Here is a 16,897-nt window from a genome sequence, read left to right on the forward strand (position 1 = left end):
TTATTATTTTAAGGAGTTTAAACAAAGTTTTTGAAGTGTAAAGAGTTAAGATGAATTTATGTCTGGGTTTGAAGATTTATCTCCAATTTGTCCTAATAATAATTTTTATTAACAAATCAATAATTATTCCAAAAATACTAAATTAACGGATAACCAATTCCAATATCTTACAATTTATGATGTGCAGTGATGATTATTTTTTTGGCTAAATGTGCGATTTTGATTTTTTTTGCTTAACGTGCCATGAAGAAATGAAATTGAGAAAGGTTTTAAACGCTATTTTCTTTTTTTTTTTTTCATTCCACACACGATTGGTCTCTTTCAAACGACCAAACCATTTCAAGAGGAAATAGATGTTCTCCGACCTAACTTAATATGCAATCATGAAATTACAAATGAATAAATTAAATAACACTAGTATGCAAGAATAAATGTTTTTTGTTCAGCTTATATTTTTAATTTTATACCTTGGCTAATAATTTTGAATTTTACATTTATATCTCTTTCTATTTTTAGATTTATTTATATAGAACAGTACAGAATAAAAGAACAAAAATGATAATTCACAAGTGGAAAACATTACTCCTTGTTTCACACTTTTATACAGGTGCAGATATAGATATAGATAGAAATCGAAATTTATACTGAAAACATTGTAAACCAACACAATCAAATAATAAATTTCCTTGGCTCATAAAATATGGCAGCAGTAATAAAGTTCAAATATTAAATATAGCATCATAATAGCAACCACTAGGACTTTATGCATTTTCATAACAAATAATATGCTTTAATACTCTTTGAATTATTGATAGATTAATATCGTCATTGTGAAACTAATAATATTTTGCCTGCAATTCTGCGAGCCACCAAGGCTTTATATGCTTCCGTGGCTTCAGAGAAGCTGAATTCTTTACCAATTATTGGTTTTATATGTCCGGATTCTATTTTTGGCCAAATTTTTGCTGCAACATTAGAGAAAATCGATACTATTTCTTCATAAAATAGATACCGCAAATCCCCCCCTACATACCATTAAACAAATATTAATCAAATGGAACATTAAAATAGTATTGGTATCAACAAGAAAAAATAAATTAAGCAAAAAAGTTGAGCTAAAACGATAAGGAATAATATTGTCGGGTAGTGATTTTACCTATGACATTAATATCCTTGTGCATGAGGACTGAAAGGTCAATATTTGCCCAACTCTTGCTGTTGGATCCTAAAATAATAAGAGAGCCGCCCACGGCCAGACAATCTATGTTCTTTTGAAAATGAGCTCCCCCACTACCATCTAGTATGAAGTCCACCCCTAAAAACACACAATTGAGTTAAATATAAAATCAATTAAAGGTTTCACAAGATAACTAGGCATCGCTGACAAAGATGGTATCACATTCTTCATCAACTATTTTTGAAGTGTGCTCTAATTCTTTTTGAAGTGTATACGTCATTAACAAAATCAAGCATTTGTCAGTAAAATACAATCCAAATAAATCCACCTAGGTTGCGAATGGATGGCGAGATTTGAAATCTATGGATTTTGAAATCCGTTTGACTACTTGGATGAATTTACGTTGGGTGGATTTCCTTCCTTAACTTGTGCAGATGCAATGGTGGTTATGATGGATCTGAAATACACCAAAGTCCCTCACCAAATCAAATCCTTTCATCCAAGTGCAACCCAAATTCTTTTTCCCATTTATTGGACAAGTACATAAGCAACAATATTGTGAATGAACAAACCATTCTCAAAAGGAACGTATTTTTGGGATTATTTACAAACTCATACGCTACTTTTCTTCACATTTCTACTTGCGTCTGAAAGGGGAAACCTGCTACTCATATCCGCATATTATCATGTGAATTGTAATGTGACAACATCGATATGCTTCAATCAACACAACACTATGCAAATATAGTATGCACATCATTAACACATGTCAATCAGCCACCTGGGAATTTTTGTCAATCATTAATTAAACATATTGTAGGTTCAAATATAATAGCCATACCAACACCTTTACTCATGAACTTCTAACTTAACATTACAAGAAATGATAAGATAATCATGTACACGTACCTATAGATTTCCATGTTTATTGCTTTTTCAGTACATAGCAACTACAAGTGCATATGCATAGACCCCAAACAATTTGCAAGACACGTAATTAGATCAATGTAAACCTAAGAGTATCAGAAGTTCAAACTTTTGTTCTTCCTCTACAAGCTGATGATGTTCAAGCTTTCACATTACATCTAGAAGTCCTTATCAAAAAATGATAATATTAGTTCCCAGATGCCATTACAAAAATTTGCCCAACATGCAAGGAATATCACCGCTAAAATCTATATCAATATTTATACTGCATATAACAGTGTACCTGACCTATTGAAACTGTTGTATGCATGCTAGTAAAATAATTCTCGCTTTTTCATAAGAAAAAGAATCTGCACTATTCATAAAAGTGACTATGTTCTGAAACTAAATTGTAATTTTTAACTCAATAATTGTCAACTAACCATACACGGACCTGAAAAGAAAAAATGTATGATACTTCTGCATGTACCTCTTTCTCCCGTTACAGACTTCACACACTTGCAAAAGTCCTGCTTTTTGTAGTTGATGCAGACTTCTGCTCCTAGCATTTTGCAAAGTTGCAGATTTTCTTCCATCCCTACAAAAAACGTCCGTTTAGTTACATATTATTTGATGACTATTTCACAGAAGATGGTGGGGTATGGGAGTGGTGCTGACGCAGTCACCAACACACTCAAAAAATGTATTTTTTTCAAATATCAGTGTGAAAGAACAATGTTATTAGCAAGGTTGTAAATGGCGGGAGGCGGTGGCGGGGCGGTTGGTGACCGCCTACCGCCTAGGCGGTGCCCAGGCGACGCCTAGGCGATTGAAATTTTTTAAGTAATTTTTTTTATAGATAATCTTGCAATATGATCATTTTTATACAAAATATGCAATTAAATAATGTTTAAGCAAAAAATATAATATCATCTAAATAATGTGCAATTAATAAAGATTCATCATCATATAAATGCTTTTATGCTAACAAAGTAATATAATTATTTTTACCAAAAAACTAAGTTTAAATTTTTTAATTATTTTTCTGACTGCGGGCGGCGGGCGGCGGCGGGCGGATTGTGTGTGGTGGTTGAGAGTTAAGAGTTGAGAGTGATAACAAAAAAAAATAAAGAAAGTGAGGTGTTTTAGGGTTTTAATATTTAAAATTATTTGACTTTGACTAGGTTTTTAAAATTGTTGACTACAACTTAAAAATCTTGACTGACTGACGGCCTAGCCCGCTTGCTCGCCGCATAGCCCGCCTGCTCGTTGCCTCAACCCGCTCGACCTGCCTGCTCGCCGCCTCGACCCGTCTCCCTAACGCCGTATAGCTTGGGCCACCTAAAACACCCGCCTCATGCATAGGCGGTGCGGTCGAGGGCCGCCTACCGCCTAGGCACACGGTCGAGGGCCGCCTACCGCCTAGGCGGTGCCTAGGTGGCCGTCTCGACCGCCATTTAGAACACTGGTTATTAGTCACATTAATTACCAAATTCAGATAATTCTGTTATGGACCCAATTATACTTACTGGGCCTAGACCAAATGGGTCATAAGAGGCCCAAGCCTCCTATATCTCGAAATAACAGGAAGAATCTAGATGGGGAGAGGGGGAATAAATAGAGGAGTTTGTTTCGAGAGATGCATTCAGTTCATTTGTTATTCTGTTTGTTGCACTAGCTTTGTTAGGGAATTACAGAGATCTTCTCTGGGAAAATACTATCAATAATATCTATATATTTCAGCTCTCGAATTACCTTTATTCTTCATTCTTGTCTTCTGTTTGGAGTTGTTATTTGAATCCAGGAACCAGCCTAACAAATTGGTCCGACCTGCCGCTGATAAACAACGGCTCTTACTCGTTCAGAAGCAAAGATCAAGGATCTTGAGAAAACCGTCCAGGATATGCAGGAGAATATTACTTCATTGACTAAAACAGTGGCCAGAATGGTGGATTCCAGTGTTCTAAATGGCGGTCGAGGCGGCCGTCTAGGCGGTGCCTAGGCGGTAGGCGGCCCTCGACCGCACCGCCTATGCATGAGGCGGGTGTCGAGGCGGGTCGAGGCGGTTCGAGGGGTGTCGAGGCGGGTCGAGGAGGGTCGAGGCGGCGAGTAGGCGGGTCGAGGCGGCGAACAGGCAGTCGAGGCGGGCGAGGCGGTGAGCAGGCGGTCGAGACAGTAGTCAACAATTTTAAAAACCTAGTCAACAATTTTTAGAACTTAGTCAACGATTTTAAAAACCAAGTCAAAATCAACTAATTTAAATATTAGGACTATTTAAAGGTCTTACTTGGAGAATGATAGTGGAGGCCTCGGGAGCGGATGAAGTGCTACATCCAAGGAGGAGTGCAAAAAACATCCCCATTAGAGAACTTAATGAATATTTAGAAATATCGGAGGAGGAGAATGAAGAAAATGTTGATTGAGTCCGATGATGAGAGATAATGGATGTAGTAAATGGTGCATATGTAGATGATTTGGAAGATTAGTTATGTTTAATCTACTACTTGTTCTAATGATGGATAATTGATTGAAACTTTGAAAATTTAAACTTAGTTTTTTGGTAAAAAAAATATATTACTTCGTTAGCATAATAACATTAATATAATGATGAATCTTTATTAATTGCACATTATCTAGATGATATTATATTTTGTGCTTAAACATTATTTAATTGCACATTTTACATAAAAATGATAATATTACATGATTATCTATAAAAAATTCTTTAAAAAATCCAACCGCCTAGGCACTGCCTGGGCACCGCCTAGGCGGCCGAGGCGGTAGGCGGTCACTGACCGCCTCGCCACCGCCTCCCGCCATTTACAACCTTGGTGGATTCTCAGGCGAAGATGTTTGAATCGCAAGCCCGGATGGAGCAGTGGGTTTTTGGCAACACAGTTAATGATCGTGAGAAGGTGGGTGATCCAGAAGGAGGCCGGCGAGTCATTTTCACTAATAAACAAATTGTAGGCGAATCTTACAAAAATGCCGATGAGAGTGAGGAATGTGAAAAGGGACACCATGGTTCGATGAAGATCAAGGACTCTGTTGGTGAGAAATTATCGATTTTCAACGAGGCTGACCAAGGCAGAGATGAATCGAGACAAGTCATAAGAGGAGTTGATCGGAATGTTTTTGAGATAGTTGAACCCACATGTGAGTTTTTGAGAGATATGGCAAAAAGTGAAGGAGACGAAAGCAAAGAATGTTCGAATTCCCTAGGAAGACCCAAGAAGCCTATGATGGTTACAATTGATACAAAGGAAGAAGCGAGTGAGGAGTGGCTTATTGTGGAACTGCTTCAAAGATTTAGTGATCGTAAGGCCTTGAAGGAAGATTTCGAGTCGTCGAGGATGCAGGAGTGGAGGGTAGGGCTTGATGATGAAGATTTTCAGATGGTCTTGCCACAGATTTCTGTTCTGGAGAAAAAGGAGCACATGGACTGTCAGTTTTTAAGGCCCAGAATTGTTCGGTGGGGAGAAGAAATAGCCAATGGCCCATTTGCAATATAGGAGGCAATTAAATTGGATAGTCACGAGAAGGAAGTTGTAGGGCTTTTTCATAACCGCCCTAATAGTTGGGTTATGGACTCGGCCCGATCAATTAACAATCATCATTTAGTTCTAGGCAATGCAAGTCTAACCACCAGACACAAGGCGGGAAGAGAAGACCGCGCAAGGAGAGTCACGCTTTATAAGGGGATTTACACATATCAGTAGCGTTGAACAGCACAGAAAGCCTGGCCTAGAAGAATTAAGGACCAAAGGAGCGGCAGGTTGTGAATGTTGACTGCTAGGGTTACTGTGGCACTAGGTGGAAGTTGAGATCTTCTTAATTGCGGGTGGTAAATTTGTTATCCTACTACATGAGCATTTGTCTACTCGTTTTATTTTATTTGAAACAGTTTTAACTTTTAAGGAAGAAACCGGGACTGCTTATTGATGAAAAGAGCTTGTTTGGTGTAGGGGAGGAGATTAATATCATGATAGGGTGATTGAGGTGTGTAAAGTTCTGGAAATAGGGGTTTGTACAATTACGATGGACATAAGAGTATTTAGAGTGGAAGGGGTGGATTTCATGCTAATAATGGCTTGGAGACTGTGTTCGGATGAGATGACTCCCTCAATTGTGTGCTTGGATTATGAACCTGTGAAGATTCTAGCAAGAAGAATCAAATGCGAAGGGGATGAAGATGATCAAAGGGAGATATCAATCAGGACTGAATGGTCATTTATTGGATTTCCTTTTAGAGTCAAAGCTACTGTGGCAGGTTGCTTTGCTGTTGAGGAGTCAGTTTTATGACCATCACCTACAGATTCATCCCTATCCTTAACAACAACTTCGATGGTGACTCTAAGTGCTATAATAGCCTCTGTCATATCAGAAATTGGTTTGGGCCTGAAACCAGTTTTCACAGTTCCAATCAATTACTTCGATCTTTAAGTGAACTGCCACCTAATCTGTTGTTGGGGATGATAAATGGCTTGGGTTTGATTGCTGTACTAAAGTCTACATCTTTTATGCTGGTTTTGTATGATGAAATGAATAGAGCGGTAGGAATACCAAAAGTAGCACTTTGTGGTTCGGCCATCAGACTTGTAATCTTCCTAAGGTTCTTTACTGGGGTTTCAAAATATTGACCCTTTACTGTTGAAAAAACATGAGGTATTAATGGAGCAAAACAAGTGTCAAAGTCCTAACTTCAGTCCTTGAGGACAAGGCTGATTTGAAGGAGTGGGGTATTGTTATGGACCCAATTATACTGGGCCTAGACCAAATGGGTCGGAAGAGGCCCAAGCCTCCTATATCTAGAAATAACCGGAAGAATCTAGATGGACAGAGAAGGATTAAAGAGGAGTTTGTTAGGAGAGATGCATTCAGTTCATTTGTTATTCTGTTTGTTTCCCTAGCGAATTACAGAGATCTTCTCTGGGAAAATACTATCAATATTATCTCTATATTTCAGCTCTTGAATTACCTTTGTTCTTCAATCTTGTCTTCTGTTTGGAGTTGTTATTTGAATCCAGGAACCAGCCTAACAAATTCTCTTATATCACATGTCCCACCATATATTCCAAGGAAATTAAGTACATGCCGGGCAGCGAACATTTGAACTATGAAGTGTATCGAAGAAAATCAATCCAATACATCACAAATTACACATCAATTCCCATTTCGAACCAATACATGAACACATGTAGTAGGTCAACACAACTGGCTCTAGATATAAAATTCATTAATCTCTAACTTCCTAAGAAGTAAAGTAAGGTTCCGAATAAAAAAGAGTAAACTCCATCTCTTCGGGAATTCTATTACAGTCAGAGAGAGTTGTAATCACTACTCAGTTGTCATAATTATCCAGTATAACCTCGAAGAAAAAACAACATTGTGATAGAAAACAGTTAAAATGAAGCAACATTTTATTCTCCTAAACATAGATAACTCAAATACACCAGATTTCGCCGAGTGCACTGCAAGAAGCAAACGCACAAGTATGCGAATAGTTAAAATACTATAAGCTGAAGTATCAAAAATTCAATTCGCGTCATTGCAATGGCTGATGGATAAACTAACTGGTAGTTAGTGCTATAGAGAACCAATCAGACCTGTGAGCACATCACTAGTCGAATCAGATAAAACTAACAGAAGCAGTTGAAATGCATATACTCTTCTGAAATTTGATATGTGCGTGTCCAAATAAGGACTGGTTTAGAGTTCTTGATATATTCATGTGTTAAAGTGGAAATTAAACCACTACAATTGGTAACATAGCTAGGTTCTTGGCTGATTCAATTGAGAAGATGACTACGAAGATCATGGTGGAGCATTTTGATGTAGAGGGCGACTTTGGATTGTGCGGAAGAAGAATGAACACTGTACTTGTGCTGCAGAAAGTCGCAAAGTCTCTCGGAGGAGAAAAAAACTTCCTGAAGCACTTTGATGAGCAGAAGGCAGAAATAATGGAATTGGCCTTCAACACACAGACAAGATGTATTTCCATTTAAGGAAATGCCTAGAAGTGTAACTCCCTATTGCACATGGTGATACATCATGTGACACATCAATTGAGATTGAGCTTCCAGCCACAATCCAACAAAGGAGGAATTTGTTACTGATCCACAAAGAAGGCATATGAGATCAGATCCGCATAGCCAAACCTTTCAGGAGGTTTAATTTTGTCTCGCTCTTTTTAATTGATAATCCTGGTACCAGTTGAGCTACTCGGGACCCTTAACACACCTCTTTCTTTATTTTATTTTATGTTTTCACTTCACCTCTCAACTCTCAACCACCATAGTCTACACACAATCTGCCACTGCCCGCCGCCGCCGCCGCCACCTCCGCCCGCCGCCGCCCGATGATGAGAGGATCATGGATGTAGTAGATGGTGCATATGTAGATGATTTGGAAGATTAGTTATGTTTAGTCTACTACTTGTTCTAATGTTGGATGAAAATTTAAACTTATTTTTTTGGTTAAAAAAATTATATTACTTCGTTAGCATAATAACATTAATATGATGATGAATCTTTATTAATTGCAAATTATTTAGATGATATTATATTGTGTGCTTAAACATTATTTAATTGCACATTTTACATAAAAATGATTATATTGCATGATTATCTATAAAAAATTACTTAAAAAATTTCAACCGCCTAGGCACCGCCTGGGCACCGCCTAGGCGGCCGAGGCGGTAGGCGGTCACCAACCGCCCCGCCACCGCCTCCCGCCATTTACAACCTTGGGTAAGTCTACCAATAAGATTACAAAGCAAGTGGATGAGCCATCCACGAAATACGACATCTACCTACAACAATTAATCGTTCAACATAAAATGCCACACCAATCCCTCACAAGATCCGAAATAAGATAATTCCGAAACATTGGTAAGCTAATCGTCCACGTCGCCACCCTGAATCTAATCTTTTCCCATACGACTTCTCCTGATTCTTCATTGTCGTTGAAAATTCTGTTGCTGCGTTCCATCCAAATCGACCAAAAGACACAGTGAATTATTATGCACCAGAATTCTTTAAACCCCTTTCCTGTGAGAGATCCATGTTCCAAAATAAACATGTCTCTTGATGATGCTGGAAATATCCACTCGAATCCCAAGTGTTGCATTACCTTGACCCAGATGCTCGTTGTGAAAGCACAGTGAAGCAAAATCTGATCCTGACTCTCCTCGTTTTTCTTGCACAAGTTACACCACTGTGGGCGCAAAACATGATTAGGTATTCTTCTCTGTAAGTTGTCACAAGTTGGCAATTTTCCCAAAGCCACTATCCAAGAGAATACTTTCACTTTTTGTGGGATAGGTACTTTCCAAATGTTATGATAAGAAGGAAAAATAGGGTTAGTACTAATCGGAAAGAATGATGAGTAGAAAGAACTGACAGAGAAAACACCGGATGAGTCTCCTAACCAAACCTTGACATCCCCAGACCCCCCACTCAGAGATACTGAATCTAATACCCCCAAAAGAGCAGAAGTCATGAAGTGGATACTTGGATATGTTAAAAGGCCCTACAAACTTTGGTTTGAGATTTGAAGGCGTTGAAAAGGAAGTTAATATTATAATTGGTTATGTTGCCTCAGATTTTGCAGTTAGTATCGAAAGTTTGACACAAAAATATCTTACTACTGACGTCATTAATGCGTTTATGTTGCAACCTGTGGTAGCACTTTCTTCACAGTTTCCACTATGGAGGTAATAATGCAGCAAAAGTTTAAATGTTTTCCCACTGGAAGTTTGGAACCATCTTCACCATCAAATTCAGGTAAGTCTCAGATACCAATTTTGGTGCAGCGGAAAGGGGTGTTACAAAGAAAAAACACTGAACTCAATTGATATTGTTGAAACATTATTCATGTTGATTGACTTTTCTTCATAAGTAATAGACCCATATATAGAGCTCTAATTCAATTAAAATATGGAAACAAGTAAACAACTAAACTATAAAAATCTTAATCCCAAATATATAAAATACAAATACCAAAAAATAGAATGATCTTAAAATAGAAAATAAATGAATCTGGAAGCTACTTTGAAGAAGATATATGGATGAAAGGTTTCGTGACAGAGCTTGGATTTGGGCAAAGGAGGGTGACTGTTTTCTGTGATAGACAAAGCACGGTTCAATTATCCAAGTATCAAGTGTTTCATGAAATATCAAAACATAAAGATGCGAGACAACATTTTGAATGGGAAATCATTGAGACTGGTGCAGTGCGAATAAGCAACCTGATCGATTCAACCAGTGATGTGAAGCCCTGAAGCAGGACTTGTGGAGGCAATATTATGGAGCCTTGGATTTGTAACAAAGGTGGAGAATTGTAAGCAGAAGTTATACAAATTTAACTCATGCTCATGCAATGGCTGATGGGATAAACCAACAAGCAGTTAGTGCTAAAGGATAAAGAGAACCAATCGGACTTGTAAGTTGTAACCATCACAGATTGATGCAGTTAAAACTAACAGAAGCAGCTTAAGTGCAGATACTCCTCTGCAGTAGCTTTCAATGCTTGAAAGGGAATAACATTGAAGCGCTGGGATTCTATTTGATCGATAAAATAGAAACTTATTTTGATCATAGTTGTCAAAGGTGAGCGCCTCTCGTTCCATGCGTCTGGGGTCATCCCAAGCGCAGCGGTTCACTAGAGCCCAGGCGCGCAGAGCACGCCTGAGTGAATTTTTTAAAAATAAAAAATAGTGGTTCACTAAGGTCAGGCTCGCAGAGCACGCCTGAGTGAATTTTTAAAAAAATAAAAAAACAATTTTTTTAATTACTTGTTTAAAACAAAAACCTCAAACGAAAACCCTAGCAACCCAACGCCAGAATCAGAAGAAGAGAGCGAGTAAAAAGCTGACCAGAAGAACAACTAAGAAGCATAAGACAACAAGCAATGAAGGCTCCATATAATCAAGATAGATATTTTTTGGGTTTTATTTTCTGGATATTAATTTATTTCAAGCACATGGAATCATGGATGTTCATATTCCATGGTTGCAAATTTTACTCCAGTAGTCTAGTTTTACTTCAATTTTTAAATTTTTATTATGTAATGTTTTTGTTTGGTTTCTGCATGGTTTATTAATTTATGTTATTATATATACTGAATTACTGATATAATATACATATTCACGGTTGCAATTTTTTCTCCATATTAATGTCAACTTCTGAAAATTAGGAGAATCGAAAAGACCCTGGCTAAAACTACGAGAAATTAATCAATCCAAAAGACTATTTTTTGTATGACATTGTGACTTAATTATAATTCATATTTTAATATATTTATTATAAGATAAATATATATTTTTAAAAAAATTAAAAATGTGCGTCTTGCTTCGGTAAGGCGCACCTTGCCTTGCGCCTCAGGTTCCAAGGCCCTTGTGCGCCTCAGTTCGTGTTGCGCCATTGACAGTTATGATTCTGATTGAAGGAGGCAAGAGATATAGAGAAAAGCATTTCTTTAAGTGAACTCAAAAAGGTCTTCTCGAGTGTGTGAGGAAGAAAAGATAGTGAGTTCCTGTAATTGCTTTTGTATCGTTGTGAGTTTTTGAAATCATGTACATTGACAAGAGTAATAGTGTCTCCACAGATATAGGTCTTTTTTCTTTTGGTCGGACCACCTAATGATCTTGTCTTCTATTGCTTATTTTTCGATTTTCTGCATATTACATATCCTTTTATTCCACTGATCTATGCACGTCCTTATAAAAACTGGTTCAGAGTTGTTGACTTATATACACAATGTTAGATGGAAATTAAATAAGTGCAAATACAACTATGTACGTTTGCAAAGAATAAATTAAATCAAAATGAAAATAATAACCATTACTACCTGCTACTGCAATTACATCACAACGAAGTACATGCTTAGCATATTGAATAGCAATCGTGTCAATTCCCCCTGCATCCCAATGTATCTGCAATTGCTCTCAAAATTAATGTTTTTAAAGTTTCAACATAAAGAATTTAGTTTAAAAAAATGAAAATACCAAGATTGTTTTGCCAGAGGCAATGGTTGTCCACATTGAAAACGCATATAAAGTTAAGCATGACGCTAGTGGCAAAGCTGCTGCCTGGGCAAGGGTAACTCCCGGAGGAATTCTCAGAGCATGAGAGTGGGGAATGGCTATGAACTCTGCACATCCACCCCCACCTTGAAGAATCGCACAAACCTTGTGGAAAACCAAAAAAAGCATCATATAAATGTGAGTACAAATAACCAATAAACTACTCAATTAAAAAAAAATAACTCACCTCATCACCCACTTTAAATTTTTTACTGGCATAGAAGCCAACAGCAACAACTCTCCCCGAACACTCAAATCCAAGTTTTGAAATGCGCGTATATGGATAAGAAATACGCTGTCGGTCCAAAGAGTCGTACAAATTTAGTCCTGCTGCTGCTACTTGTATCACAATTTCACAATCTCGGCAAGTGGGCTTTGGAGCCTCTTTTAATAGTAAGAAATCTGGACCACCTGGTATTCCAAAATCCAAAAACTTCATCTGCAGACTTAGACAAGCAAATATTAGCAACATTGCCCTTTTATTCAATATATATACTATTATAAACAAAACTAAAAAACAGTAGGGATATAAATGTAAAAGTAAAATATTAGCCAGGCCATAAGAATATATATACATAAATACATTTATTTGAGCATTACAGCTAAGGCTAACTAAATACATTCATTAGTGTAATTGTAACTGAAACCAGAATCAAATATCATAACAGCACATTGCCACGTTGAGTAAAAAAATATAAATACATTTAACTCTTGAACACTCGTTTGCACGTCCAAATGGTTTGGAAAAGATAAATGGATTTGCACATTAATTAAGCCAAAAAAATATCACCATTGCGTATTATTTTAAATAAATAAATCCTTTATAATTTTCATTTCATTTTTCCCATAATTAATTGAGCAATTTATCATTATCATTCCTCATTTATATATTCATACATATGACATTTAGTTGACTCTTGGGTTTGACCACGACAAGCTTTAGTAATGTTCTATGCAGGCAAGTGCAATTCCGCTATTTGCTTCACATCCTTCTTAGGTGGTATGTAGCTGGTTTCATATGGCATCTTTTGGCGTTATTTTACTTCATTACCCACTTTTGTGATTTGTCCACGTTCATAGCTAGGCTCACGGGTTATTAGTTTTGTCACAATTAGTGTCATATTTATATTTTTAAAATTAAAATTCTTTATTTAATTAGTTGGCAGATTTTTAGTTTTAATTTTGGATGATAATTTGTAGTTTTTTATTTTACATGTGCTAACAGATTTTTTTTATTATTCTGTAACGGCTTTAAACTTTTAGTTTTCTTTTATTTCGTTGATAAATATTTGGTTTTTCATTTTTTTCAATTGCAATGGTTGCAAATCATACTCAGATTAGGATTAATTTAATTTAATATCCTTTTATTTCCTCTTTAATTTTAGGTCAACAAGTTATATCAAAATGTTATAATCTATGATTGCTAAAGATGATCGGTTGTGTTTAAATTAATATGGTCTAAATTGTAGATGCATCTCAAACATATAAATCTGCACCAAAAGTCCGATGATGTTGGATGTTGTCATGTTGATAATTTAAGTAATGCACACATACTTTATTTCATAACATAATAATATAATATAATATAATATAATATAATATAATATATATGAGCACACCTTGTCTGTAAAATCCTGATTGTGCTTTATGTGAGTAAAATTTGTGGATGCTAGAGTCATCCATTAAGTTGATAGTGTCTTTTGTATAAATAAGATTGAGTGACTGGAGATATAAATGAACCCAGCCGAGCCGAAAAGTCTCGGATCATTTAAGATTTATGTATAGGGTCAAACTCGATTCGAGTTTTCATCATGAGGTTTGAGCTCGGCTAGTTTTGAAATTACTAAACTCGCGAATAGCAAATAAATCGAGCTCGATTCCTTAATAGCTCATTCATCATGTTACACGAGTCTAGCTCAAGCTCGGTTCATTTTCAAGCTCATTAAGCATGCAATAGAGCTCAAATTCTAGCTTGTTTCGAGCTCGTTAAAGATATAATCGAGCTCAAGCATACACTAGAATGTATCTCTATAAATTAATGCTAAACTAAGACAGAAAAGTTTAATTTTATTCAAAAATAACCAAATCAACAAACCTAAACTTAGCACATCATTAAACATCCCAAAATACTACATCCAACATCCAAATACCAAATATAAATAACACCACCATAAAATACATTACCAAGTATCTCACAACACAACAACAATGAAATCATAAAACGCATCATCAAATATTCGTCAGACCTTAAAAACCAACTTTACCTGCCTCAATCAACCCCAAAAACTGACATATACTTGCTGCGTGGAATCTGGAAATTGAGGCAGCTCGTGTTTTTTTTTCAAAAATGTTTTCAATCAATTCAATATAATTCAACACCACCCAACCATTTTATAACGCCCCTATGACACTTTAAAGAATTTATTATAAACATCGAAACAAAGTAAAATCGAGGTTCGAGCTTTATACCTCTTTGAGTCGATCCAACAATGTTTATGGACACAATCGAGATGCAACGGATTGAAGAAGAATCGAAATCGAAGGCTGAAATTTCAATTCGAAATCTGCTTGTTCAGCGCGAAGAATTCGCGACGGTTTCTTTCAAAATCCCGGCAACCTGGGCGGCGGGGATGGTGGAGATCGGTGTTAGGATGTAGGGTGTTGAGTGACCAAGGCTTTGGATGGTTGGATTAGGACCAAATGACGATTTAGATCAACGAATTCGAACGAAAGGCTAACACACGCGACCCGTTGATTTCACGGCAAAATTCTGGTGATAGCGACGGCTTTATGACGAGGCTTTGGTGCTGGAAGCCTTGTCGGTGAGTAGGGAGTGCGGTGGTGGGTCGGACGAACAAGGGCACGGCGGAAATTGGGGGGCGCGAAGCGTTTTCTAGAGAAGGATGCACGGTTGCGGCGGGTTGAAGCTAAAAGTGCGAGGTTTTGTTATTGTTATATGTGTTTTTTCCCCTAAAAGCTGGTAATATGAAATTATTACACCAGAAAATCAATTATCAATTACAATTATCAAGCAACAACCCACGTAACAATCATTGGTAAACCACTAAACCTCCTCATATACCATATTTTTTATAATTTATTTGATTTATATTTAAATGAAAATCAAAATATAATTATATCAAATAATGATTTTTTATAATTTATTTGATTTATATTTAAATGAAAATCAAAATATAATTATATCAAATAATGAGAGACTATACTATAGTTCTGATATATGAATTTTAAAAATAAATAGAAAAAAAAAAGGAAAAAAAAACTCAAAATAGAAAATGAATCTACAACTTGATGTTTATAGAAAATAAAAACTCTATCCACCAAATTATAAAAAATTCAGTTGGGAAATAAAGAGATCCCAAAAAATAATTAGAAAAGATTTAAAAAAATGTTTCCGTTTGAGAAAATGATTTTAAAACTACTGAACAAATATAAAACAATCCTTTAAAAATGAATTAAAACAGCTGTAGAAATTCAAGTAATTCAGGCAACACATTAACTGGAAATAATAGTTCAGTTGTATTCAAACTAACTAGATAACCATGATGTTTATTTAATCAATTGAGCGTTGTATCATAGGGAAAATTTTCAATAACTCCCCATATCCCTTCTAAACTTTATCATTACTCCCTATCCCTCAAATTCTTTGTTTTAGCTCCCCAATATTTTAAAATTTCCAATAATACCCTTATCTTTTTATTTTGCAATTGATTTTTCTTTTTAAAATAATGGCCCATCATGCTTCCGTAAAATAAATTAAATCTTTTACCTCTTTGACCGAAGTACCACCGGGTTATATCCACCGTATTTTACGAACTGCTTCTCACAGTCCAACCACGCGATCGCAACCGATGGTTACTAAGCAGATTCCTTCAGCAGTACTTAGCACAGCTCTAATTCGTTTCCTACCTTAGAGCGTACAGCAAAAGATCAAATTTTGAAAATAATACATGAGAGGGGCTGAGAGCAAAGATCTCTTTTATTCAAACACAAACATTTATTTATTACATAGTAGCCTCCTGTAGAGGAGGAGAAACTTGTTTAGCTACTACTCGTAGCTGAACTTACTACACACATGAAACTTTTGAAAGAAAATATTACAACCTTGTATGAAAGAAATGGAGAAAATATTTGATGATCTTCACTTCCTTCTTCCGTCTTTATTTATAGAAGGCTTCTTCGGATTTGAAACTCGGATTTCAAATCTTCATTAGCCTTTACAGCTTGCTGGGGGACCATGTAGTGGTTGAAGGGTCCCTGTCTAGATTATTAATCTGGACATCAACTTCTCATCCTCCTTTATCTCTTTTAGATACCAATGACGATGAGTTTCCAGGATATCGGCAGTAATTTCATCTTTTTTATACTCTCTGAAATGATTTACTAACCATTTAAGAGCTTCTGCCTCTTTCCTCTTGTATGTTATCCTTCTTTTCAAAACTTTCAAGTATACTCGATACATTTTTAAGTTTTGATTCTGGTATGTTAACTGGTCTTCATTCTGTCCTTATTTATGGATGAATTTTTCGGGACCAGTTAATTTTTTATTCATTGGATTCCTTTTAGATTGGTATCCAATGCTTGCTGAGTCATCCACCATTTGTTATTGGTGGTCCATTTGTCCTTTACCACTAATTAGTGGTTGTCTTGATTCTACCACTCACATGGTAGTGGTCCTGCTTTTTGTAATGGAGGGTCACATGTCTCTTTTA

The 16,897-nt window shown here is 36.3% G+C and overlaps 2 protein-coding genes across 4 annotated transcripts; one reads left to right on the plus strand and one right to left on the minus strand.

The window, feature by feature from the left end:
* Positions 1-559: 559 nt before the first annotated feature.
* LOC140803525 (uncharacterized) lies at positions 560-15,131 on the minus strand. Of its 3 annotated transcripts, none has more exons than XM_073159436.1 (7): positions 14,637-15,127; positions 12,355-12,606; positions 12,090-12,272; positions 11,933-12,017; positions 2,574-2,681; positions 1,157-1,315; positions 560-965 (listed from the first exon to the last, which is right to left on the minus strand). In XM_073159436.1, the coding sequence occupies exons 2-7, from the start codon at positions 12,604-12,606 to the stop codon at positions 826-828; spliced, it is 927 nt and encodes a 308-aa protein (XP_073015537.1). In that variant the 5' UTR covers positions 14,637-15,127; the 3' UTR covers positions 560-825. The 3 variants fall into 3 exon arrangements, with proteins under 3 accessions (XP_073015537.1, XP_073015536.1, XP_073015538.1); XM_073159435.1 differs by having other exon boundaries at positions 560-1,025; positions 14,637-15,126; XM_073159437.1 differs by lacking the exons at positions 560-965; positions 1,157-1,315; positions 2,574-2,681 and adding exons at positions 4,012-4,279; positions 4,371-4,410 and having other exon boundaries at positions 14,637-15,131.
* On the plus strand, positions 3,876-7,114 carry LOC140803526 (uncharacterized). The gene is made up of 2 exons (XM_073159438.1): positions 3,876-4,043; positions 4,927-7,114. The coding sequence occupies exons 1-2, from the start codon at positions 3,987-3,989 to the stop codon at positions 5,593-5,595; spliced, it is 726 nt and encodes a 241-aa protein (XP_073015539.1). The 5' UTR covers positions 3,876-3,986; the 3' UTR covers positions 5,596-7,114.
* Positions 15,132-16,897: the final 1,766 nt, after the last annotated feature.

This window comes from Primulina eburnea, chromosome 10 (assembly GCF_022965805.1).
Source record: "Primulina eburnea isolate SZY01 chromosome 10, ASM2296580v1, whole genome shotgun sequence".
Taxonomy (NCBI): domain Eukaryota; kingdom Viridiplantae; phylum Streptophyta; class Magnoliopsida; order Lamiales; family Gesneriaceae; genus Primulina; species Primulina eburnea.